The sequence below is a fragment of the Miniopterus schreibersii genome (genome assembly GCF_964146895.1).
Source record: "Miniopterus schreibersii genome assembly, chromosome: 21".
Lineage (NCBI taxonomy): Eukaryota > Metazoa > Chordata > Mammalia > Chiroptera > Miniopteridae > Miniopterus > Miniopterus schreibersii.
The window spans coordinates 5,530,039-5,554,270 of NC_138123.1; the positions used below are offsets into that span (position 1 = coordinate 5,530,039).

The following is a 24,232-nucleotide window of genomic DNA, read 5'->3' on the forward strand; positions in this document are numbered from 1 at the left end:
AGATGTCAAAAGGGCACACTGGCTGTCGCTGAGACTTTGGAACACTCAGTAATTAGAGATGACAGTTAAAAATTCTAGACTATTTCTAATAATCAAGGTCAATTCCATAGGGGCCCAGTAAGCCATGTCTCCCCTTGAGAAAGACTGTGGCTAAAATCCCGGGGACAAGAACAACTGCCTAACTCAGGGACAAACTCAAACCCTGGGGCTATGCTGGGAGCACACGCAGCGAGGTCTCAGAGGCAAGTAACTGAGCCAGGCTGGATGGAGACATGTTAACAGAGATAGCGCTGCCTGAGGAAATGAATGAAATTCCAACCATTAACCTTGGTACTTCCACGTGGTGCTTGAGTCATGAAAGGAAAAGCTAAATCTAGCTTGGAAGGCCTTTCTAATTTAGGAGACGTACTGAATTCTCTAAGAAGGTTAAATGAAATTAGACAAACATCATCACAAGTTAGCTATTTCTTGCCCAAAAAATTACCTTTTGCTACCTGATTTCGACAAGCACGAAGAGACTGAAAAAGGCTAAATCCATCAATAGTCACAATGGCAGCTGGATATAAGATACTCAACTCTTCATTCTGCCAAAGAAAGAAAATAATAAATCATCATTGCCAAATAAGGGTATCCCTTTTGCCATCTGAGTTGAATGTCATGATTAATGTAAAATAAAAAACACAATGACTGAACGACTGTCAACCACCCACACACAAAACAACACAGGCAGAGCAAAGTAAAAATAAACGGAAAACTGATTCCAGAATACCTCTGGCCAAGGACTTAAGATTCTCCTCAAATATGAACTATTGTACCTGGTCAATGCTTTCAGGATAGAAGGCAAGACGAACAACAAAAAAAGGCACAAGTTTCATAAAAATAAAATAGTCATTGTGCAGATACAAACAATATATAAAAGTAGGAAGGAAAAAAAGGGGAGTCACCTGAAATCCCTAGCAGGTCTCAATACACATCCTCACATGTAAGCACAGACTTTTGTGTGATAACAGACCACACCGACTATTCCATAACATGTTTAATTATTCAATAATATGTGAATTATTTTCCATATTGCTAGGTGAACAATTTTTCATCGTGGTTACACAGCGCTGCATTAGATGCACTAAACTTGTTAGCCAGTTCTTGCTGATGGACATGGAGTCTGGCTGCCTGCGTCTACTCTTGCTCTCCACAGTCTATGCTCCACACAGCGTGACCTCTGTGAGACACAGCAGATCAAACCACCCTCCTGATTCACTCTCCAGGGCTTCCTCTGCATTTAGAATTCAACCTGAACCCTGGAACCATGCCTGTGAGATCCGGCACAAGTCTCCCATCATCTCGCCTCTCTCCCTTTGCCCCATACAACAGGAAGATCATCATCATCTCGGGGCTTTGAGTGCGCCTGGACCTTCAGCTCCCAGATCTTCACCTGCCTCGTTTCTGATCATTCAGGTCTCAGCTCAAAGGCAGTTATTTTTCCCATTAACTGTAAGTTCTATACCCTTATTCAAGGCCTAATTCAATTCACCTCCTCAATAAAATTTTCTTTAATTTTCCTGCTTCTAATGGAGCTCCCCTTCTCCAAACTTGTACAGAATTTATTCTGTCCTCATAAATCAGCAATTAACCAGGTATTACTTTACATTACTAATTAACTCTTTCATAGGTATTACTGGGTATTAGTCCAGTCTCTAATATTAAGTTTCTTCTATAGCTCCAGTCCCTACAGCTCTAGTCCATCTATCATACAAGTGAAGTCCCCTCAGGCACACAATATATATTCCTGTTAACTTGAAATCTTTTGGAAGCAGAGCACTACAAAGAAGGAAAGCACACACACATGCAAACAAAAAATCTATAAAGTTATATAAGATCACATTTTTAAGTCATTATTAAATTCTAAAAATAAGAAAACCTTTTTTGGCTTCTGACTGAAGTGTTTTACTTTTTTGTAGAACGAAGCATGCAATACTTCATTAAATGAGTAAAAGCACGACTGGTATTCTCTTTGCTCAGCTGTAAATCAGTTGCATCTCTAGAATGTGACAGTACAGCTATGTCATCAGATAAAGGTAGCTTTAAGTCTCCACCCAATAAAGAGGAAAGACACGACTTCTAAGTAAAGGCACTGGTTCTCTAAACACAAACTCTCACAACCTGCTCAGTCACGCCAGGATGTCGAGGGATCTCGTAGGTCCTGCATTTAAGCTGCAGCACCGGGTCCTCATTCAGAAGCTGCGCGAGCAAGAGGACACCATTCTAGGAAGAAGCACAGAGAGAGCCCAGCTTGGTTTCTCACCAACATACCTGGGCAGGTACCATTTCCCCAACAAGTTTCCCACAGACACCAGGTCCTCTCTTCTCAGAAGAACACAGCTGCTCTTCTGTATAGCTTTTATCAGAACTTTCTACCACTGCCCTCCCCTGTCCAGCCTCCACCCCCGTAGAGCATCAGCTCCACACTCCCAATCAGCAGGGAATGAGTCACAAGTGAGTACAGTGGGGCTGCACAGCCAGGCGTCCCAGTCCACTGGCATTTCTGACCACTGGACGAGCAGCTCACCTCCGTGTAGAAGCGTACAGAACCTGACGTGAAGCCCAGCACGATGCAGGTCCAGTCGGGACGGCCCGTGGAACTCCTGCCACAGATGAAATTCATGACAGGAACAGCCCATAAACCAGAGCAGAGCCAACCAACCCCTCTTATTTCTCCTTACCTCTTCTGGCTTGCCAGGGGGATGCACAGGGCACTGGTGACATGTTCCCTAAAAACAAAGACAAAAACAAAACCATGAGCTTATCTAATGAATGAATGAATTGCTTTCAGTTCTCTCTAATGTGATGCAGAAGGGCAGTGAGTGGAAGATGGGTTCTGTGGATCTATCTGAGTCAGAGCCTCAGTAAAATCACAGTGAAACTCTGCCATCAGTAGGATCATCAAATCCACTCCCACAAAAGGTAATGACGCATTCACTTGAGGTTAAAAAAACAGTATTTTCACTCTGAATTGGCATGAAAAGCATGAAAATAAAGACAGCAAACCCTGACTGTGCACTATGATTACGTCTATAGAACTGAGGAAACATCAAAGGCTCACCAGGCTGCCTTCCTTCCCCACCCTCCCCCCTCCTCCATCAGTGAGAAGGTGGGCAGAGGGGGGGAGGACCTGGCAGCCATGCTACTGCAGGTCTGCAGAGCACACATCCTAGGACTTACTGCACTTCAGCTGGTGGGCTGCCCTTGACTTCTTGACTTTCTGGCTGAATAAAATTATTAATGAAAGGTGGCGGAAAAGACAAAATGTAGAAAAGATGTTGTAAGATTCTTCTTTAAACCTTCTCCAAACAGTTTTTTTAATAGTAATCACATGAATGAAATTAAAATCTGCTAACTGAATCATGCTCTACAACCTCAAAGTTGAAATGAACATACTTTCCAAAAGATGAAACTTCTTAATAAATTTACTTACCAAACAATTTCAAATACACATTTAACACACAGAGACAAAAAAGATTAACCAGTACCTACCCTTCTTCGACATTCAAGGAGCCACTCCAACCAACAGCAAACTGCATTTCTTCCTTTCCTTTATCACTGTATTTCCATTTTGCTGAAAAAATTAAGTTATCATATAAAATAACTTTAACTGTAATATACTAAGACAGCAATTTATAAATTTCACTCTTTCTCTTTAGAACGATGAGTACAAAATTTAATAGCTCTGTAGTAATAGATCTGGGTCATAAATATAAGACAATGTTCAAAAATTTTTGTCAGGTGTACATAAAAGTCTACCCTAAGTCTCTCCTTCCTCCAGTTAAAGCCATATAATAAAGTTATTAATTCTTATGAATCCCCCCACTACCTATTTTATCTTCAGATGACAAGGCAACTTCCTGTCAGATTTATGCTGCTGGAGGGTAAATCTGCTTTATAAGACATTCCATAGCCATTTTATATACGATCTCATCTTGATCAGGGAGGTTTTCATATCCTCTGTTTACTTAAACCTTAATTTTAATCTTCAGCAAACATCATGAGCTGAAAACTTATGCCCCAAATAGGAAACTGCAGTACTGTAGTTTTCAAGTTATAGTTGAAAATCTCCTTGCTCTCTTTATTACTAAGAAGGGGTCAGAGGCCCTTTTAGGTCTGGCTGCCCCTTGCAAGGATTGGGCAATGCCTGGCACTGTCTCCAAAGCGCCACAGAGAGATGGTTAAAATATCTGCAGCCAAGGGAAAAAAACAGAAAAGGAAAAAAGAGAAATACAAACAAGGAAATAAAAAGTTTTATACAATACATAAACTATCGAGTGCTGCCATACAATGCATACAATAGAAATAACACTTCTTTCTCTCTAACACATTTCTCTTCTATACATTAAAATGAAGGCCACTGGAAAAGGGTACTCACGCACTAGAAATACAGCTTTCTGCTCCTGAGCTAGAACCATAAGATCGTTGGTTGGCGACAGGGATAAAACACAATCCTGAAGCCAGGAAGTTTTTTGCATTTTGGAAGTATTTCCTTCTTCCTGTGGGTAAAATGACAGTGAGTGTACATGCAAAACCATCAAGAGCACTTCAACTCAGCTTGTCGGCCTCGAAGGGCAAGGGGAAGGAAAAGGGGAAAGCAGTCTTTCCAATTCTTTTATAAAGTCTCAATAATATTCCTTATAAAAACATATCGAAGATGACCAGCAAAACACCCACTATAAACAAACCACAGCTTTGAATATTAATGCAAAAAATGTTTAATGTAAACAAATATAAACTAGCAAGACATTAAAAGAGTATCACATAGGGATCACTCCAAAAATGATTCCGTTTTAGGAAATGTAATAATCCTATTTCAGAGAGACAGCTAGGGGTCTGCAGCCAGACAGCAAAGAAAGAGCTGTCTGATGATTATGGCCATAGGATCTGTGAACTATTTGCTACATTTGACACTTTTTTCTTCTTATTTGACCTGAAAGGGTTTTCACGTTTTTGAATGAAAAATGTATTCACTATATAGGTAAATTCATCTAAAAAGGTCTCCTTTGGAAAGTCTCTCAGACTCCTGTACTCCAGTTGCCCAGCTCAGTCTAGAGACAACCCATGTAATCAGTTCTGGTGCATATTTCCAGAGACACCTTCTGCACATACAAATAAATACATTTACTACCTTCTCCCCCTTTTCCCAACAAAAATGGCAGCAACTCTATACAGGTGTTCCTAAACGTAGTTTTATAAAAGACAAATAATACAAGAGTGTGGGTCTGTCCCATGTCAAATGTTTCAGGGGGGCCTCGAGTCCAAGTACAAGTAACACCATCCAAGCACTGGAATAGCAGAGATGAGGAAATCCCTTGCCAGGTTGGATCACAATGAACTAGTGTTGGGTTTTACAACAAAGCTGGACTTCCAACTGGTCAAAAAAGCTCAGGCTGGAAAGTGGGCTAGAAAGACCTAAGGAGGGTGCTCGGTGAGTATCCACACACACTGGGCGGCAGACAAGATGGGACCTCATCATTTTGTTTTGTGCTATAAGGGCATCTGCCTACCAGTTAGATTTTCTGAAAACTTCCCCATAGTAACGGGACCCACAGTCACCAATACTGCTCCCTGGAAGGTACTGATCCTAAAATAACACCATCATTTGACAAGCTAATTTCCCAAGAGAAGCATGAAATTCAAAAACACAAAAACAGCAGCACCAGAGACTACCTTGGCTTTCCACAAAGACTACCACCTACCTAGTTACTCAAGTGAACATTAAATGCATCCATTAGCTATAAACATAACTCCTGTTGGGGCAGGGGTGAGGGGGAGAATGTATAATTTTATTTAAATAGTTATTAGTATTGTTAAGTAAGCACAAAAATGTTCTTGACAAAGATTTTAAAATGTCAACCTAACACTAAAATATGTGAACCTCATTTCAAAAGGAAAACATTGCTATCGAAAAGCATCCATATATTTATAAAGACTCACAGGTTCCTGCAGGGCATGCTCTGTTTCCTCCCATGTTCCCCAACCATCATCTTCCCAGTTCGTTGATTTACCTATTTTCAAAAAGAAAAGTATTTACATGAAATATAGAGCTTAAAATATTTTAAAACATTTTCTCGAAACCTAAAGCCAACCCTTGATATATATAAAACATTATATAGATATATATTATATAAATGTAATAGTGATGGTGAGGTAGAAAGTAATGGTAAACTATACTATATCAGGATATTGCTTATTTAATAATAACCAGGAAACATATGACCTGAATTTCCGAATCTATGGCCTAGTAAAACTGTGCAACTTATCTGGATCTTAAGATACTGGACAGCAAGTTTAATCACATTTAAATCAAACTGCAAATGTGACTTTTAAAAAAAAATCTCAAAATGACAGTAGTTGTTAAGACATTAGACAAATTAAATATACTCAGTGACAAAAACACCTAAAATTTCACACAGACGTCTTAAAAAGTGAGTTGTTTTTTGATAAGGCAAGGTATCAATGAAAAAGAAAACTAAATGTTGAAATAAGACAGATCTATTCTCCACCTTTTTTCTGATATCCTGTGATTTCTTACACGTGAGAACATTTTTGTGGATTAAAATAAGATGTTCAACAAACACTGTAACAAGAAATTAAAAATCCCATATAGGTTTCGAGAGTATGATTCCTTACATTATTGATGCTACTTGTTTTTATATAACATTTTTTAATTTCTCTCTTACGGTATCCCATCAGAACGAAGGAATAAAATTATTTTTTGATCATCTACTCTGAATCAAATATTAGATGCTTTATATCACCTCAAATTAAAAAACAGATTAAGTTAAAATAAAATGTGAAAAGAGCAAGCAGCTGCATGACTTATAAGTTTAGGCCCCAGAATCAGATTACCCAGGTTCTCATCTTGGATCCAGCATTACCAGCTCTGTGACCTAGAGCAAGTTACCCCAAATCTATAAGCTTTAGTTCTTGCACCACAAAAGCCTGGAAAACAGCAGTACCTCCACCTAGCAGGGCTGTTACAGGATTTAAATCAGTGAAGTCCTAAGTGCCCGACATGTAAGCTTGCAATGTTAGTCACCAAGATTTAGCCCTTAAAATATTACCAAATATAAATAAAACTCTCCACATAAACCAACCAGCTTTAAAATTCTGGGGGGAAGAATCAATTTTAAAAATGGGACTGAACTTGGTATCTAGAATGCCTATAGTAGGAAGGAAAGAAATAGATCTTTTCCATCTATTAGGCCTTACAAGTTGCTAAAATCCATTAGATACAAATGGTATTTAGATACCAAATAACTACATTCTAATACACCAAGCACACTGCAAGGCATATATCAAGTCCTTGAGGACTATCATCTGATTAACACTCTACAACTTACAGAAGGTTTCCAAATATGTGTTCATTAAGCAACTAACAAATGTTCTGCTAAGCACCATGTGCAGCAGGAACAGAGAAAAATACAAACATGCTCCTTACAGAATTTGTGGTGTAGCTGGTTTAGGGGACAAATATGTAATTATAACACATGGTGAGCACTGTCATCGATTACTATGGGGACTCAGATGAGGCGCGAGAGAGCTGAAAAAACACAGCGAGGAGTCGTCTTAAACCAAGTCTTTAAAAAGTGGCTAGCAACTCTGCAAATATACTTAAGAAAACAGTCAACATGAGCAAAGAAAGGCAAAGGGGCAAAAGGATGTACTGCACATACAGGGGTCATCACATAATTAACGTATATGCAGCATATCTATGTCATCACATAACTAACGTGAATGCAGCGTGTCTATATGCCTAAGTGCTTTACAGACATTAGTTCACTTAAGCATCACAAAGATCCTTTATCATCCCCCTTTTACAACGTGAAAAACAGATCACTTAGTGTCCACAGCTTGACCAAGATCACAGAAGAGTAAGGGATGGAGCGGGCTGTGGGTTCAGGCAGCCTGAGTTCCAAGCATCCTGCTATACGTAGTCCTCCTACGGCTTACGAAGACGATTATGATTAGGAAACAGTGGGGCTTACAGTTAAGGTCAAAAGTAAGAATGCTTATTATTCTAAAATAGAAACATTTCCTTGATACTGAGACTTGGACCTGTTTTTGTGTGTAACTTGGAAAATTACAATTTGTTCTCAGGCAACAAAATTTGGTTAGGCAATCTCTTTATTCTGCTTATTTTTCCACTACGCCAAAAACAACTGCCTTATTGTGGAGCTGATGGCAACTAGGCCACCCCACTTACACAGTTTTAGAAAACTCACTGGCTCTGGTATGAGAAAGCAACCTAACTAGAAAAGTTCATTGCACTAAAATCCACAATTCGATTTTTCAATTGCTGTAAGAATAATGTACTTATCAAATTACCACAATCTCTGAAAACCATGCAGAATTTACAGCAGTTCATGAAGGTCAGCTAGTCATTCATTCATTTATTCATCATTCATTAAAGAATCACAGCATCTTTTCTGTCTTGGGCATTGAGCTAAGTGCTGGACACACAAAAGCAAATAAGCCATCAAACAGCTTAGTCTGTGCACATAACCTCTGTTGAATGCTGTACAAAACAAAACCATGAAAAATGTGCTATTTCTCCTCCATCCTGGCAAAAGAAGTACCTGACTCAATTCACAAATGACTCATACAATCAAAGAGAAGAGGGCAGCAATTTGGACTTCCTGCCCCTGCAGAGACCCAGTATCTCCTTATGCCTCAATTCAAAACATCCAGGAAGAGGAAGACCTTGAAAAAATACTTGCTTTATACAAGATGTTTGTGTTTATGACTGGGTGCCATGTCTCAATGCCCCTGACTGGGAGTTTCTTTTAAGAAGAGGGAAAGAATTTAATCAGGCATCTCCCCCATCACAGGAATACATTTTCCATGGTACAATCAGAAGTTAAAGGGAGGTGAAACAAAACTATTACTTGAGTAGGTTAAAGACGTTTTTGAAGGTTAGTCCAGAATCCTAAGTCTCTTTATAATACTGTAAGAAAATGCATTCCAAATTCTAGTCATCTTAACAATGGGAAACATGAAGAAAAACAAACTGACTGCAAACTGTGCACTACCCTGTGGCTATTTCTACACAGTGCCAGAGATAGAATTTCTGCAGCCTCCTGACTTCTGCTGAAAATCATTTAACCCTGTTTTGCTGACAGCTAATGTTAGCTGTTAAAAAGTGTTGGAATCTCGCATTTTACCAAGGTTATTTTTTATGCCTTGCAGGCCAACCAGGTTCTTTAAAAAAAAAAAAAAAAAGGTTTACATTGAAAATCAGCTATCACATCTAATAGCTAAAGCTAGCTACTAATAGCTAATGTCTAATAAAGCTGCCATTCACGTAGAGAATTTTCTTCAAGCCGTCTTTCCTCCTAGTAACTTTTCTACAAAGGATAGTCTTCTTCAATCAATATCACTATCAGGGTTTTTAAAGTGGTCACTGATCAAGGATGTGGATAACCAAAGCAGTGAGTTTAACATGCACGGTGGGGCAAAAGAAGGTCTACAGTTGTGAGTATCTGAAAAACAGAGTTTATTCTTCTATTGTTATTTATTAATTATTGTATTATTTTTCATATGAACAACCTTGTCTATACAGCTAACTATTAAGCCTTGGAGGGCAGAGAATGGGCATATTGTGTGTGCCAACATTTACACACACACACACCTATTCTTTTCACATTCTTAGCCATCTTTCCTTAAAATTCACAGAAAATCAAGGGTTGCATTAAGATCGTCGCTTAGAATGTTTTATTACTCCACCTTCTTTGCTGAAATCACCCCCTCTCTGGTGTCACACCATACCCTGAATCATACTTGCTCTCTATATAAATAAAATTCATAGGCTGGTCTCCAACCAACTTAACAAAAAGCAACCACCTACCTCCTCACTGAATAATAACATGACTTTTCAATCCTTAACTTTTGGATACCCATCACTGAAGAAGGCCAGTTTGAACCATCTAAGAAAAATTGGTAACATAAGCATAAACCCTTGTTCTTACCAAGTTAAACGTTTTGTCTGAATGAATGAAACCAATGACTTTGAAATATAAAATGTAACTACAACTCCTTCTGGAGAGAGTTTTCCCCCCTGAAGAGATCAGATTATATAGTATAAAAAAACTGTTCAGTCTCTCACTTGATAAATGATATACTCATTGCAACCTTCACACCACTGAGAAAACACATTTTAATTAAACCATCAAAGAAATTACAGGGGTGTTTTTTAGGGTTATTTTGTTGGTAGAATTATTCTACCAACAAAAGCTTAACTAGGAAATTCAACTTCTACTTCCCATAGCTATATTTAATTCCAAAAACACAGTATTCTGATTTGCTTCTGAACAGTCTGTCCTCATAAACTGCGTGTATGTTTTTCATATAACAAGAACCTAAAGCTAGAAAGGAAATTGAATTCTGGAAGTGGGCAATTAATTTGACAGTATTTGCTTTTTCCAATATGAGTATGTCAAGATCAAGAACTAAATGAGAAACTGAAATCATTAAGTGTTAGGAAAAGGAAAACTTAATTTCATCTCCATGGCCTAATAAAAGATCTTATTAGCACAGAAGCAAATTCATTTCCGATCTTCCGAGACAAGGAAAAACAGAGATAGTGTACTTGTTTCTCTCTATAAGGAGGAAGAACCTCTAGAAGCTTTGACTTGTAAATAATTAAGGGGTCCAACAAAGTTTAGTCGGGTCGTCTCGGCCAAGGCAAGGCAAGTATCACATAGCAATACAAAGTTAAAAAAAAAAAAAGACTAAATTATAGAGAATCTGCTTCTTAATTTCCTATGCCTCAGAATTATTCATCTTTTTCTACTTCTAGGGAGATGGAAATGGGAAAATAAATTTCATATTAGCATATTCCTTTCAGCACATAAAAATATGTAGCAACCTAAAATGAGGAGGTCATCCCATTTTCAACAGCAGGGGTTTAGCTCTTTCAAATCCTCATGATTCAATCAGACTGGATCTTTAAGGTCCCTTTCGGTTCTAGAATTCTAATGACTCACGTTGTCAAATAAGTGACCTGCTACATCACATAACACGTTCTCACAGCTGATTCACAGAGTGACAGAACTGAAAATATCTTTAAGCAGAAAGAGTGTATCCAACCTGCTGTAAAAGGTTTATTAAACAGGCTCTCTTTGCCCAAAAACCTAAGAAATCTTCTGACCCAACTTAACAAAAACAATGAAACAAAACAAACAAAAAACAAACCTGAAGAAATGTAATATGCCCTAGTCTCCATTCTATTATTCTGTTTTCAAAGTAAGGGCAATAATATATTATGCAATTAGAAAGAACTTATACATCTCTCATCGCTGTTTCCTACAATGTCATACTTATGTTACTGATTTATTTTTTTTTAATTTTTTTTAATTATTTTTATTTTTTAATATCTCTTTATTGATTTCAGAGAGAGGAAAGGAGAGGGAGAGAGAGAGATAGAAACATCAATGATGAGAGTCACTGATCGAGCCCGAAACCCGGGCATGTGCCCTGACCAGGAATTGAACCCCGATCGCCTGGATCCTAGGCTGACGCTCAGCAGCTGAGCCACACTCGGCTGGGCTGTAACTGATTTATTATATCCACGGCAACAGAAAAAGACAAGCACAGCTCATCAGGTGAGGAAGGGTATGCCATTATGAAATGTAGCTGAAGGCGTGTAAATGCTGCCAGCTAAAGCTAATTTCTGCATATTCCAAAGAAGCCAATTCAACATCTTATTAACTCCATTCTAATATTCAACTACTGTCCCTGAGAAAACTCCCCTTAAATTCTCCCAATACCAGCTTAATCTTGCTATTACTTGCCGCTTTAAAAAAAATACAGGTAATGATCTTAATACCACATGAGAACCATTTTTCATTTATTAGAGAAGTCAAACTGGTAACACAGAATGATGACAAGTATGTACGTAAAGAGGCACTTCTGTTTGCCTAGGATAGGAATACAATTCTTGAGTTAATTTTTGTATATTGCGTAAGATAACGGTCCGGCTTCATTCCTTTGTATATGGAGATGCAGTTTTCCCAACACATTTGTTGCAGAGACTGTCCTTTCCCCCTTGAGTGGTCTGGCATCCTACTCAAAAATCACTTGACCACATAAGCAAGGGTTTATTTCTGGGCTTTCTAGTCTATTGCACTAATCTGTCTGTCTTTATGCCAGCCCCATACAAGTGTGATTACTGTAGCTTTGTAATATTTTGAAATCAGGAAAATGTCCCCAACATTTTTCTTCTTTTTCAGGGTCCATGTCTTATTTTTCATGCATGCTATGGTGCAAAAAAAAAGTTGGGGGGGGGGGTTGGGAATGACTGAGCCCTATAGAAGAATACCTTCAAACTTTTTGCTTACCAAAGAGTTTTTGCTAGTATATATCCTTTGCGTAAATATGTAATTTCTGATAGACTGTAAACATGGGCATTTTAACATAAATTTATATCATCCTTTTAAATGTATTCAGTGGATTCTAAATACTGTAGGGAAATGATACCCACCAACATCCATTAAAAAATATAATGATCTACTCTAAGAGTAATTTTATAAGTTCTTCTTTCCCCTTGGGTTCTGTTTTGCACTTCATTTTCTCCACAGAATGCTATTCTAATATAATCTATTATTTATTTACTTATTTATTTACTGCCCAACTCAATTATAAGTATCAGAAAGCTCTGGTCTAGAAATCCAGTCTCAATGGAAATTATGCCACTGTGGGTTAAGTGGGGAACCATACTACCATCCATTTCTGAAATTTCAAAGTATGAGACAAATTTTAATATCTGCTTAGTAGGTTTTAAATCTTAATCTTGTATAAACAATTATGATTTATTATCACTAATGTAAACACTGGGAAACAGTAGGCTTCAAGATCTCTTTTAAAGCAACAGAAGACAGCCTCATTTCATAACTGAAGATCAAAGGTAACAAAGTCGTGCTGTTAGTCTCCGCCAACTCAAATACAGAAGAGAGTGGCACTGAGTCTAGGTGCCCAGGTACCAGCCATCACTATGTCTATGGCAGCTGCCACATTTAAATAAAAGAATTACTAAACCAACTGATAAGCCTTCAAAATGATCACTTACCTAATACAAACAATTCATGACAAGTAATTAAGGTTTCTCTCTCTTTTTTTTTTTCCTTTGGTTTTACATATCCCCTAGACATATCCTATATAAGCTAGAAAAAGAAAATGATCTCATGATTTCTGCTTCCCAATAAAGTAATCACTTGTAACACTAATAAAGTGAAGAAAAGCAAAGTGAAACACCACCAGCGATTTAAGGCAGGTCCATTTACCCCGCTAAATGAACTTCACTTTTACTCTATAAATTTCCCCCCCACAAAAGTTTAGGTTCTTTTTTTTTTTAATTAAGAGCTCGTTACAAAACGTGATGTTTTATAAAGGAGGGCGTGGTGTGATTACTGAAATTCCAAGTATGCTATCTACAGAAGGGCAAGCTATTTTCCTGATTTTTATTTGTAAATTAACGTACCATTTTAACTGTAAAATACAGGCCTGGCAAAGGGACTCACTGGTTGAGAGGTTCTTTCTTCATTTATTTTCTACCTAAATTGATGGTAGCCACAATAATACCAACAAACATCAACCTAAGAATTTGATTTAAAAGGGTAATAAATTAAATATCTGCAAACTCATAGGCATATTGCAAATTAACCTAGATGTGTGGGGTATGATTATATCCTCAATTGCCTGGATTGAGTTCAGAGCCGAAGGCTACCCCTTCGTTGTGTGATCTTGGACAACTATTGATTCTGTATGGGCATAAATTTTAGCACCTGTAACTGTGCAATACAATATGGTAGCCACTAGCCACATCTGGCTATTTAAATTAAGTAAAATAAAATTCAGCTCCTCAGTGGCACTTGCCATGTTTTAAGGGCTCAACAGCCCGATGTGGCTAGAGACTACCATGCTGGACAGTGTAGACACAGCGACGAAAATAAACAAGATGATGTGACTGAGAGCAACAAATGAGATCAAAGGGGCAGGAGTGACTACTTTAGATTACATGATCTAAAAGGCCTCCCTGAGATGTTGACATCTGAGCTGAGACTCGCATGACAAGATGCAGCTGGCATGCACAGACCTGCACAGAGCATCCGAGGCAGAGAGGAGGGCAAGGGCAAAGGCCTCTGATGCAAATAAGCTTGGCTGGTTTAACAACGCAAAGTGGGTTTCAAGCATAAGAAATAAGGGAGAGGAGCAGCATGAAGTGCAAGAAGTGGCAGAAGGCAGGGCCTCAAGGGTCTTATAAGCCATGCAAGAATTTTGGATTTTCTATTTAAGTGCAATCGAAAGCACAGAGACTTATAAAGAGGGGAATGTTACCATCTAAACTATGTCTTTAAGAGTGCACTCTGACTGCTTTTGGGAAGTAGTTACAAGAAACCAAGAGTGGAAGCAGGAAGATTTGTTAGAAGTCAGGTGCCACTGCCCAGGTGAGAGTAGATAGTGGGCTGGATGGACTAGGGAAATGAGATACAGAATATGTGCTCTTTTTTGCTACATTCTGTCTACAGCCCTGCATCTACTATCCTTCATAACCTGGCTCCATGAAATAGTCAACTTCATTTTTTAACTCCTCAATATCCTGTAAATATGCTTTCTGCCCCCACCTTTCCACGGAAACTGTCCTCAGCTCCCAGTCACCTCCACCTTCCCAAAACCAACAAGCATTCTTCCATCCTTAGAGGACCTCTGCTGCATTTGCAACTGCTGACCACTCTTGCATTTCATCAAATTCTCTCAAATGCTCTTCTCCCTCAGCTGCTGGAGCATTCTGCTCACCTGGTTCCCCCCCCCCCCCCATGGCTCTTTCTCAGTCTTCTTCCCATTAACCTCCACTTGACCCAAACTTCAGTACTCAGTTCATATCACCATGCAGCCACACACTGCCGAAGATGTTTCCGTCAACGATGGACCACATATACGACGGTGGTCCTATAAGATTTTAACAGGGCTGAAAATTTCCCACTGACTAGTGACTCTGTGGCTATCTTAACGTCACTGCACAATGTATTACTCCCGTGTTTGTGGTGCTGCTGCTGTAAACAAACCTACTCTGCTGCTGGTCTGAGAAAAGAACAGCACATACAATTACATTAGTAGCCTAGACCATCCAGGTCTGTGTAAGTGCACCCTATGATGTTCGCACTACAACCCAATCGCAATGGGTCATGACTGTGTGCATAATCCTTGAAACTCATATGACACGTTTTGCTGAAAACTCTTTTCAAATTAACATCTCTGGCCCAGGAATCCTTACTGAGTTTTAGACTTTTGCATCTGGTGTTCAACTGGACCCCCTCCTTGGACATACACAAAACCTACCTCCTTCCGTCTCTCTCACTGTATACCCTTGGCTCAAGTCAAAAGCCCAGAGGCATCCTTAACACCCTCCCATTCATCAGCTATAACGCCCATCACCAGGTCTCCGCCCATCACCAGGTCCCCACCGGGTCCTGCAGATTCTACCTCCTTCACTGCTCTCTAATCTAGCCCTTGCTCTCAAGCCCTGCTCGGGCTATTTTAGTTCAGGCTCCCATCACTTCTCGCATGGATTATTGGAACAGTCTCCCAACCCACTGACCTGCTTCCTACCTCTCCTGCACACAGCTGCCGGAGCACACAACAGCAACTGGAAAAGTTTACTGACTCTGTTAGGTCCAAAGCTGACCACCCACGGCATGTCTCTGCGGAAAGCCTTTCAAAGGCACCCATCCCACTGCCTCCACGCGGCTTCTCAGGATCCAGCTCCGCCACCTTCGCGGCCTCTCCCAGGTCCTCTCAGCTCTGAGACACGGTGCCGGCTGCGGCCTCCCCTCCCCCGCACGCGGCCACCTCTCCCTGCGCGTCTACCTACTACTTCACAGGCGTTACCCCTCGGAGAGGACCGCGCGCGTGCACTTCCACGGGCACGCGTCTCGATCGCGCCGCACGCGCGGCAGCTGCTAATGAATCACAAGCTCCAAGAGGAAGGACAGCGACCACCAACCTCATCCGACCTGTAGAACTAGAGCGTGAATGTGCCCACACAGCCCTGATTCCGTATCCTCGACCTTTCTTAAAAGGGGGGGGGGGTGTATTTAGTGGGCCTTTTACCACCGCTCCGGCAGCCGTACTTTTGCCCAAGGTGCTTCAGGCTGGAAACGGGGAGCGCGCAAACCACCCACACACCCCACACACACCCCTTTCCACGCGGGACACGCAGGGAACTGAGGACCCACGCGGTGCCCCGTGAACCAGCCGCGGGAGGTTCCCCGGCCCGGGGCGCAGGCCCCGCGCGCGGCGGCGGCGACCGGCCGCAGGTCCCGTCTCACGGAAGCGAGTCAACTTCCCGCGGCCGCGTCGCCGTGACTGACGCGCCGACGACTCGCTACGTGTAAAGTCCAGTCCGTCTCCGGCCGCGGGGTCTCGCTCCCTCCCCGACAGGGCATCGCCCCCCTTGGGGAGAGACGCGCGCCCCCACCCACCGCCTCAGGCAGGGGTCACTCACTCCTCCATCGGCCATTGAGTCTTTAGCTCTGGACACGGGGGGAGGGGGGAGGGGCGCGCGGAGGGCGCGCGTGGGCGACGGCCAACACTTCTGGAAGCGGAGGAAGCCGAAGGCCACAGACCCTCCGGGGATGGAAAGGCCGGGAGGGGGGAGGGCGCACGAGAGAGACCGGAGGAGGCGGGACGCAGCTTTGGGGGAGACAGCTGGGGCGACACCCACGCTGCCGCGGCGGAGGGGGCTTCAGGACGAGGAGGGCACGGGCGTCCTCGCAGGGAGACGAGGGCCCCCCAGGGCGGAGGCGGCGGCGCGGACGCGGACCCGAGCCCCCCGGGAAGGGAGCGGCGAAGCGCCGGCACTTACTGGGGTCCCTCCGCACGGCGCCGAGGGGGGTCTCCTCCCGCAGGTGAGGGAAGAGGAAGTCCCGGGCGGCCTGGAGGTCCTGGAAGTGGCAGAACTGGACAATGGCGCAGGCCATGGCTCCGGGGAGCCCCGCCGCGCGCTCGCCTGGCCGGACCACGCCCCGCCGCCCGCCGCCCCGCCGCGGCCACCGCCACCGCCCGGCCCGGAGCGCCTCAGCCGCGCAGGGGCGGGGCGACCGACCGGAAGCTGTCAGCGCTCGCCGGAGCCCCGCCCCCCGAGCCGTGCGCACGCGCAGGACGGCCCGGCGGAGGCGCTCGGGGTCACGTGACCCGGCGGCTGGCCCAAGAGGCTCAGCCGAGGCGGCCGGAGCCCCGGGACCGACTTCAGTCGCGGTTCTGCGCCTGCAGCCGGGAACGATCCGTTTCTTTCATCACGACGTTTAGCCGGAGATGCTCTCATTGGGTTTTTCCCGCCGCGTCGGCCTCTGTCTCTGAGCCGATCTTAGGGATGCGATGCTTTGCCAGCGGCGCGATCCACAGATACTGCGGGGAACAAGCCCGGGTCAGCGGGAGGCCGGCGGGTGGGGGCGGCAGCGCGCCAGGCCCGCGTTTGCAGAGAGGAGTGTCTCCCGGGGGCAGGCTGCTTGCGGGGCGCCTCCCGCAGACCCCCACGGTGCTGTGCGGGCCTCGCGCGGGGCGCGATCCGCCGAGTCGCCCGCGTGCGCCGCGGACCCGCCCGCCGGGGCCGCCCGTTCACCCACCCGCCCGCCGGGCCGGCAGCCGGTTCACCCACCGGCCCACCCATTCGGCAGGTCCGCGTGGCCGGCCGCTCCGTTCCGGACGCGCGAGGCGCGGCGCACAAAGCGGAGCGCAAACGGGACTCGGGGCTTGTTCCCAGGAGCTGAAATTCCAGCAGCTGGCTGGGGGAGTCAGCAGTGAATTACTCGGCTGCCCAAGTGAAATGAAAAACACGGTCTAACCGATCACGCGAAGGAAGGAAAGACGTACAAACTGCATAACAGGGAACCATGCCTCGTGTGTTTTTTGGGGGGTTTGCTGTGCCCGGGTGGGGGTGGGGCGGCCGCGGGGACCGGGGGCAGCGGCCTCGGCCTCGGCCGTGAACTGCAGCAGGTCGGGGCCGCGCTTAACGCCGCTTTATGTCCACAGTCTCCAGCAAGGGACCGGGCACACAGTGCTTAATAAATATTTACCGAAGGAATAAATGGAACAGAATGTGTACATAGAGTAAACAGACAGAACGACCCACTTCTTTACAGCGCACTTTTATGTTTTTTTTAAAGTACTTTTCTGTCCATTGTCCCCTAGGACAGTCACGGTGTCCTCTAGAAAGTGTGTCTCACCCCAACTTTTCAATGAAAAAAAATTTAAGCGTCTTGGAGAAGACTCGAAAGTTCATTTAAATGATTTTTTCTAAAGAGTAAAAAAAAACAAGGAATTATTTTAATGTTAACACAAACCACCGTAGACACTCTTATGCTTCCCAGAAGAAACCTAAAGTGGTCGTCTTTAGGGATGGAAATAAGTTGAAGGCACACAGATGAAGTCTAGGATATTGATTTCTTTCGGGGCTGTGTCCACGCAGTCCTAATAATACAACAACTACAATTTAGTGCCCAGGTTCCTCCTCCATTAATTCCTGTTTCCTAGAGTAGGATGAATTTCACAAAATAGAATCAATAATTCCTATATTATCAGGTTAACAGGGATCAGTTCTCCACCCATCAAATATGTGGCTGGATTAGATGTGCTGGGGGTTCCTTACCCATCGGAGACCTGTAATTCTATATTCAAAGCTTGCAGAAAAATGGACAATGTTTCCATTGTCCATCTGAAAAAATAATGCAGTGCTTCCTCAGATCACCCCGTGCTGATGATTAAAACCCCCAAATGTGACTCCAATATCAAAACAATAAAACTGAAATTTAGACTCTTAGCCGTACAGAGTGAAGGAAGGACACATGACACCTTTTGGAAGCATACAGTGTCAGTGCTTGGAAACCACTCAAGTTCCTATTCAGGTAAATGCATTTTGTAGAAGTAACTGCTCTCGGCCGATTCCACTGGCCTTTGTTCTGCCCCGAGGCATTCATATATCTCTTGTGCAAGGGCCACTGAATTTCATTACCGCTAAGTTTCAATGGTGAAGTTCCTGACTTCCGTCCAAGTGGTATTGAAAAGGCCTATTCATGGATGTGTTTAAGGACTTTAGATGCCCTTCACAGAAATTACGACACATTCATGAACTGAACTCTTCCCCCAGGAAGTTGTAAAGCTGTGGGGGGGATGAGTGGAGTCCTGCTGCCATGGTTTCGGGGGAGTGTGGGAGGATCGTGTTAGACAGTAAATGTGGCTAACTGCACAGTCCTAAGAAAGCACACTGCAGAAAAGGCACAGGCTTCACATAGCCCAGCTAGACTGGGTCTCTCTCCCAGGTGTGAGTTCGGGAGCTAAGAAAAGTGATGTGACCAACGTCATCCCAGGAGGGTACTAGTGTGAACTCTCTCCAGTGTCCACCCCTAGGAGTTAGAGCACAGATCACTGCTGGTAAGAGAAAGATGCTTACTCAGCATGATTAGCAGCAGGTCCTGGCCAGTCTTGACCCTGAGGCTGAAGGTGTCGAGATCCAGGATGGACAGCAGAGTGTGAAAGAGAGCAACGGACATGGAGGCAGGAGACCTAAGGTCTGTCTCAGCAAGGCGGCTAATACAGTCACATGAACTTGGGCAATTCATGTCACCTTCCTGGGCCTCGGTGTCTTGATCTAAAAACGAAGAAACGGAACACTAAAGTCCATCTCAGGAATGTGTAGGTTTTGGTAAGGAACTGGGAAAGAAAAGGTCTGGGAGTTGGAGTTGCTCAAAAGGAGTGGCCTAGGTAGGCACCTGAGTAAGAGGCCTGGGTGGGCAGTGAACTTGAGGGCACTGAGCATGTCTAAGTAAATAAAAGGACAGCAGAGGGACACAGAAGCCTTGCATTATACCTGTGCTGCGGCTCATGGTATTGAAACGTGAGCGGAAGCAAGGTCTATAAACAACTAGTTTTACTTGACAAACATACACAGAGGGTAGATACATCTGTTTTATTGCAGTCAAGGCCCTGTGGTGAGTGCAGTGAGGTGAGAGGAACTAGCCCACCAGAGACTTACTACCTCACCGGGCACACAGACAAACACAGACAACTCAGAGCAGAGCGACTGCTATGTGCCTCTTCTCTACCTTTAGAAATCGTTCAAAACTCAGCTCCAATATCACCTCCTTGGCGAAGGGCCTGATATCCCCAGGAAAATTAGTCACTGTGGACCCCCTTAGCTTTTTGCTATGTATCTGTTCTAAAGCTTAGCACCTTGATTACAGTTTATCCATATTTCTGTCTCCCCCACTAGATGGTGATGTCCTCAAGGGCAGGGACTGTGACCAGTGTAGCTTTGTGATATCCATTCATCCATTTATTCATTCATTTTTGCCTGTCATCTTATTAACATATTCTACAGCTTGTCTATCACAGTTGGATATCTTTAAAGTTTTATTTTTCCATTTTAGTGTGTGAAATTCTTTTCTCAGAATTTAATGGTTCGCATTTTACAAAATATAAACTTATTTCCTCCCCATTAGTTTTTTTCCTTTAAACTCTTTAAATGTTTGGCTTTTTCTTTTTTTCTTCAGTCTTTGCTATTGTTTGCAACACTCCCAAACTACAAAATATTTTAAATATATTTTTATTGATTTTTCGAGAGAGAGGAAGGGAGAGGGACAGAGAGACAGAAAAATCAATGAGAGAGAAACATCATCGATCAGCTGCCTCCTGCACACCCCCTACTGGGTACCGAGCCCGCAACCTGGGATAGGACAAGTGACCTCTCAGCGCTGAGATCATGCTCAACCAACGGAGCCACACCGGCCAGGGGCAGGGCCAAGGCCACGACTTTTAAATTGTCCAGTAAGTTCCTTTAAATCTAGCAACTTCTTAAATGTGGCTGTGAAACAGTTTTGCTATGATCACCAAGTGCCTAAAGAGTGATGATTTCTACAGGAAAGGAGTAAAAACGAGAAGTGTTTATTATGTAGCTTATGGAACCCTAACTCTAGGAACCTCGCACACCACGTGGCCCGTGACCTTTGAGGGGAGGGAATGATTCGCCAGCCTTCATTTAATCAGAAAACAGACTCTGACTATGTGGTACGAATAATAACCGTAAATTTTAAAAATTATTATCATGAATGATGGTACGAAATCAATATAGAGTTTGTATGGAAATGAGCCACTCACATTATTTTTTAAAAAAATATGTGTAACCTCATCTTACATTTTATTGATGAATGTAGCCACATGCTATTAATCCTTGGGCATCCATTTGTACTCTATTTCCATCTGTCTGTCCTGTTCCCCTCCCCTCCTGTCCCCTTCATCACTGCTCTTTGCACACTAACTGTGCACTCTCTGCGTGCAGCCTTGGTAAAGCTCAGCCATTCTAGCTAAGTGAAGATCCCTAAAAACACGTACCTTTTGGAGGACAAGATTTTTTGACATTAAGCTCTGTAAACCTGGCAAAGCCTACTTTGAGATTATTTTTCCCAAAGAAATTAAAGTTAAAAAGTGCTGAGATGTTAAGCAATGAATTAAACAAGGGGATAAATAATTCACTCGTGTATTAATAAATATTTCAGGGCTGAGTGGAGTCCTGGTTAATGCACGCTAATATCTTGGTAAGTGAAACTCTTTGAGTGTTTTATATGTTACAACTTCAACTATGTAGCCCTATTGACCATGGATCTATAGATAAAATATTTAACAAAAGTCAGTAATGAATATGAAAAGAGCACTTTAAGGATATTTTAATAAATAAACTCATTAATAGTGCAAGACACTCAAAGGCAAAGATGGGTATTTATCATCCCCTAAACCTGATTTCACTGTACTTGTTAGGACTCTTCTCACTTAAAATAGATTCCAAGGCGAATTCTGAACACAGATGTTAAGTCAGAGGATCGCTGCCATTTTACTAAACTCAGTCTCTCTCTCTCCGTTGCATAGATGTCCCTGAGTTGCAGCCTGCGTTGAAGGCATAATCCCCTGATGCAGGTTTGGGGGTGCTCTAGCCAGATGTCATAGGGGTATCAGGAACTTGGAGCCATTTGTGAGGTTAATTCTTTGGCTTGGGGGTTGGTATTAAATTCTCAGGGAGAATTTTTCCCACAAAAAGCTAGGACGACTCAGACGAGCTCTGTTGTTCCTGGGAGGTGAGGGTGGGGGGACTGCTTTCTACTCTTTCGTTCAGGGGGGCAGCTCTTAAGAATCCTGGTTTCAGGAAGGACTTTCTCAGTTTGAAACAGGCCCCAGGCAGACTCACCATTTCCCATAGGGGCACTAAAGCCGCTCTGGGTGCCCACGCTGGCCTGCCCGCTGCCCCTTGCGCGGTCTCTGCGTTAACATGCAACCTTACGTCTCTGTTTTTCGGGCTTTCCTTTCATTTCTGGCATCTGCACTTTTCCCCGTTTTTGTGCCCTTAGCTAGGATTTAATAGCATATTTGTTGTTACATTTCACCCAGCATTTGGAGGTGCCCGTAGCTGAAAGATTGCCAGATAGCTCTAGTCCTTGTAGCTGGAACCACAACTCTCTCAGATGCTTTCTCAGACCTTTAAATTTGGCTTTTATTCAAAACAAAACTCTGAGCCTTTTTTTTTCCCCCATTGTGAAGAAAAAATATAATGAAAGAGCAGAGCAAGAAAACCTGAAAGAAAGTGAAACCAGTACCACGTACTTAGAAGGCTGGGGCTCCTTGGCCTGCTTTCTGTGTTAAGTAGTTTGCTCTTCTAAGTGCTCAGGGAGGCACCTAATGCAGTTGAAGAAAATGGATTTCTGCCTTCTGGGTCTGCGTCTCTGGCCTCCCTCTTACTCTCTGTATAACACAGGATGTGTAATTTATCCACCGAGCGCCTTCCCTTGTCACCTTTGAAACAGAAACAATGGTACTTGTTTAATTCTCTTGTGTGGCTACTTTGAGGTTGAAATGAGATCATGTACAGTAAGGTGACGGCATCCTGTAGGATGCAAACTATAGTTACTACTGTGCACTTTCAAATTACAGTCACGTCCATGCCTAGGCGCCGGCCTTTATTCCCCATGTCGGCTGTCTCTGAGAATTGTGGGTCTGTCCCTCTCACTTGCTTATATTTTAATGCTAGAACTTATTTCTTCAACAGAGAAAGGCTGGATTAAACTCTTCTCAGAATACTGTCTGTAATCAATTATTCCCATAGCCTAGATTGAGATAGGGGATATTTCGGGCCTCTGGTGCTTGCTGCATGTCTAGAAAGCTCTAAGTTCCTCAAGTATGGCATGTATGAAGACACATCTTGCCTCTTATATCTCCCACAGTTCTATTAAAACTGTAATTACCCTCGATTTGTAACCACAGACTTCTGGAAACCCGGCTACTATTGGCTGCAAACCCTCTCCCCCTCACCCAGAGACTGCTGTCTGTGAGGGCAAGAAAATGGTATTTTATTAGTCTGTGCCTCCTAAGAGCATAGACTGTGGGAACCAGTTAAATAATGCTTTAGAATTTTTAAATTATTTCTCACACACACACACACACACAATTTGCTTGTGGAAACTGTTGCCTGTTTCCCACCTACCCCACACAATTGACCTGCTACCTGCTAGTGCTCTCAAAACTCGGCTCAGTTCCCTCAGGAGCCTAGACCTTCTCTGACACCAAAGGCAGGGGCTGGGCTCCCTGTCAGGAGCTCAGTGCACACCCCAGGTCTCCGCTTCATGGCACTGACTTGCACCCAGGCGGTGTTTGTGTTCTCTGTTAGAATACAAACCCCTGGAGGGCTGGGCTGCTATAAAGCAGCAGCAGCGCCTAGGACACAGCAGGCACGCCATAAACATTTCGGGAATAAATGCATTTTGATCAACAGCATTTGTGAGACTAACCCTTCTCTCCTTTCCATCCCCTCTCGTCCACAGAGCCAGCTAACACGCTTCCACGAGTGTTTTTCTGTTTCCATGTTTCCCGTTCCACTGGAGGGACACATGGTATCTTGACGAATCCATGCCAGGGTGGCCACAATGTTCCCACGTGGGAGAGAGGCCTCTACGTTTGCTCTTCTCCAGGGCGTGGGTTGACGAAGCCATGGTGTCCTCGTGGCCCCCAAACTGTGCCTTTGAACCGTGCTCCGGGGGACTGTGCCAGGCGGGCTCCGTGGAGAAAAAGCTGCTCCTCGATCTTGACTTTGAGACGCTCCGAGTGCTTTTCCTACTTTATCCACGAGAGGGGGCAGTGACACGCTCCGTTCCCG

At 43.4% G+C, this 24,232-nt stretch overlaps 1 protein-coding gene across 2 annotated transcripts in view; it reads right to left on the reverse strand.

Annotated features, from left to right (window-relative positions):
- RAB3GAP2 (RAB3 GTPase activating non-catalytic protein subunit 2) overlaps positions 1-17,100 on the reverse strand; it is a 44,320-nt gene extending 27,220 nt beyond the window's left edge. For both annotated transcript variants that reach the window (XM_081124091.1, XM_081124090.1), the window contains exons 1-8: positions 16,907-17,100; positions 5,980-6,050; positions 4,418-4,538; positions 3,532-3,613; positions 2,721-2,768; positions 2,567-2,642; positions 2,161-2,262; positions 485-584 (exon numbers count right to left, since the gene is read on the reverse strand). In XM_081124091.1, the coding sequence (XP_080980217.1) occupies positions 485-584; positions 2,161-2,262; positions 2,567-2,642; positions 2,721-2,768; positions 3,532-3,613; positions 4,418-4,538; positions 5,980-6,050; positions 16,907-17,021 (715 nt within the window). In that variant the 5' untranslated portion in view covers positions 17,022-17,100. The remainder of the gene's footprint in view (positions 1-484; positions 585-2,160; positions 2,263-2,566; positions 2,643-2,720; positions 2,769-3,531; positions 3,614-4,417; positions 4,539-5,979; positions 6,051-16,906) is intronic.
- Positions 17,101-24,232: the final 7,132 nt, after the last annotated feature.